The 2358-nt window shown below is 50.9% G+C and overlaps 1 protein-coding gene across 1 annotated transcript in view; it reads left to right on the forward strand.

Annotated features, from left to right (window-relative positions):
• Positions 1–951: 951 nt before the first annotated feature.
• Positions 952–2358, forward strand: part of SSR2 (signal sequence receptor subunit 2) — a 2255-nt gene continuing 848 nt past the window's right edge. The window contains exons 1-2 of the mRNA XM_023516486.1: positions 952–980; positions 1498–1652. Of these exons, the coding sequence (XP_023372254.1) occupies positions 972–980; positions 1498–1652 (164 nt within the window). The 5' untranslated portion in view covers positions 952–971. The remainder of the gene's footprint in view (positions 981–1497; positions 1653–2358) is intronic.

Consider the following 2358-nt stretch of genomic DNA (forward strand, 5'->3'; position numbering starts at 1 on the left):
GTTTGCCTAACCAGTAAGCAGCAGCACGGGGGCTTTAATTCTTGACTGCCCACTCCAGAGCTCATCCTCTGAACCCAGGGCCTATGGTTAGAAATGCTGTTTGGGGAAGTTTGCCTAAGTCTCCTGAGTAGCTGGGACTATAGGCGCCCACCACAATGCCCATCTATTTTTAGTGACGGCTATTTTTCCAGTGATGGAAAGTGTAGGAAAAGACCCAGAGAGGGAGACTCTAGAGCAAAACTAACAAGCATAACGAGTATGTTATAGTAGGAATGGAGAAGAAAATACCTACTTTCTGGCACTTCTAAATGCAGCTCAGGGTTAGGTGACTTGCTGAATGGAGAGAATGACTGCGTTCATCGCCATAGAGCACAAAGAACGGTAAGAAATAACTTTTCTTGGGGCCAGGTGCGGTGGCTCAGGCCTGTAATCCTAGCACTCTGGAAGGCCGAGGCAGGTGGATTGCCCAGAGCTCACAGGTTCGAGACCAGTCTGAGCAAGAGCAAGACCCCCCCCCCCAGTCTCTAAAAATACTCAGGCGTTGTGGCTGACCCCTGCAGTCCCAGCTAGTTGGGAAGCTGAGGCAAGAGAATTACTTGAGCCCAAGAGTTAGAGATTGCTGTGAGTGTGACGTCACAGCACTCTACGGAGGGTGACAAAGTGAGACTCTGTCTCCAAAAAATAATAACTGTTCCTTAATTCCCAGTTGGACAGTACGCTTGACTTCTTGACCAACTGCTAGGTTTGCTGGTTTGCCAGAGCGCTTGATCAGTGCGAGTCGCTCATGGTAGTGATAAGCCAGCTCGAAGAGCTGATGAGGTCTTGGAGCGCCCGCGCCCGGCGGCGGCACACGGGGACTACAACTCCCAGGAGGCCCTAGGGCAACACCGGTTTCCGGCGGCACTTGCTTCCGGCCTCTCGGGTGCTGACGCTTTCTTCCGGTCTTGCTGGTCCTCCGGAAGACATTTGGGATGTGCAGGGTGAGCCTCTGGGTTTAGGGGTTCTGAGCTTGAGCGGCGTAGCCCAGTGGCCTCGGTGGCTGGGGACCGCGGGAGGACGCGAAGCCTGATGAGAAGGGGAGGGGCTTAGGGGACCGAGTCCCAGAGGAAACCAGACAGGGAGGTAGGGTGAGGATGCAGGCGGCCCCGGGGGATGGGCTAGGGAGCTGGGTACCGGAACGTTGAGAGGACTCCGCGAGCGCGCTGGGGGTCCGCGATCGGCCGAAGTTAAGAGAGTACCCAGAAGCCCCGACGGGAAGAGAAGATTAGGTTGGGGCTAGGGCTGAGTTTTTAAGGACCGCGGTCGGGATAGCAGGAGAGTCTGCAGAAGGGTCTGGCTGGTGGCTTAGGTACTGCTCTGTCGAAGGGGCTGCTGCTTTGATAGGATCAAAAGAGCTTTGCGGACTTGTTAAGGGAAGGCTGTCGTAGAAGGATTTTGGTAATACTTACTGCATAAGTGAGCTTATGTTGACTACTCACTTTGCCTTTTTCTCCAAAGATGAGGCTGTTGGCATTTGTGGTGTTGGCTCTATTTGCTGTCACTCAAGCAGAGGAAGGAGCCAGGCTTTTGGCCTCCAAATCTCTGTTGAACAGATACGCTGTGGAGGGACGAGACCTAACCTTACAGTACAACATCTACAATGTTGGCTCAAGGTAAGGAGGCGTGGGAGTAACAGATTGGGCCATTTTCTGGATTCATTCTCAAATGGTACATAGTGATTCCTCTTTGGGGGACCGCCATCATCAGGTGTCTTGAGTGAGTGAATATACAACTGGACTTACTTTTGGAAGAGGAGAACAGTCATACACAAGGTGTTTACAAGAAGCCACCTAACACTTTTTGGGTTGGAATAATTTCATAGTAGGGAAGAAGCAAGAATTGTGGAGAAACAAAGAGGGGAAGATGGAGACAGAAAATATACAATTCTTGGATCAGTGCCCATAGCACAGTGGTTACAGCGCCAGCCACATATACTGAGGGTGGTATGTGGCCGGCCCAGACCCGCTAACAACAATGACAACTGCAACAAAAAAATAGTCGAGTGTTGTGGCGGATGCCTGTAGTCTCAGCTACTTCGGAGGCTGAGGCAAGAGAATTGCTTAAGCCAAGAGTTTGAGCTTGCTGTAAGCAGGGATGCCACGGCACTCTACCGAGGATAACATAGTAAAACTCTGTCTCAAAAAGAAAAAGAAAATGTACAATTCCTTGTTACCTCCAGGGTTTAAAATTTTAGCTTCTTTCTTTCATTAGCCTGGGAGCATTTTTTTTTTTTTTTTTTTAGACAGAGCCTCAAGCTGTCCCCCTGGGTAGAGTGCCATGGCATCATGCTCACAGCAACCTCCAACTCCTGGGCTCAAG

Source organism: Otolemur garnettii, unplaced genomic scaffold (assembly GCF_000181295.1).
Source record: "Otolemur garnettii isolate 467f Iridium unplaced genomic scaffold, OtoGar3 scaffold00091, whole genome shotgun sequence".
Classification (NCBI taxonomy): Eukaryota; Metazoa; Chordata; class Mammalia; order Primates; family Galagidae; genus Otolemur; species Otolemur garnettii.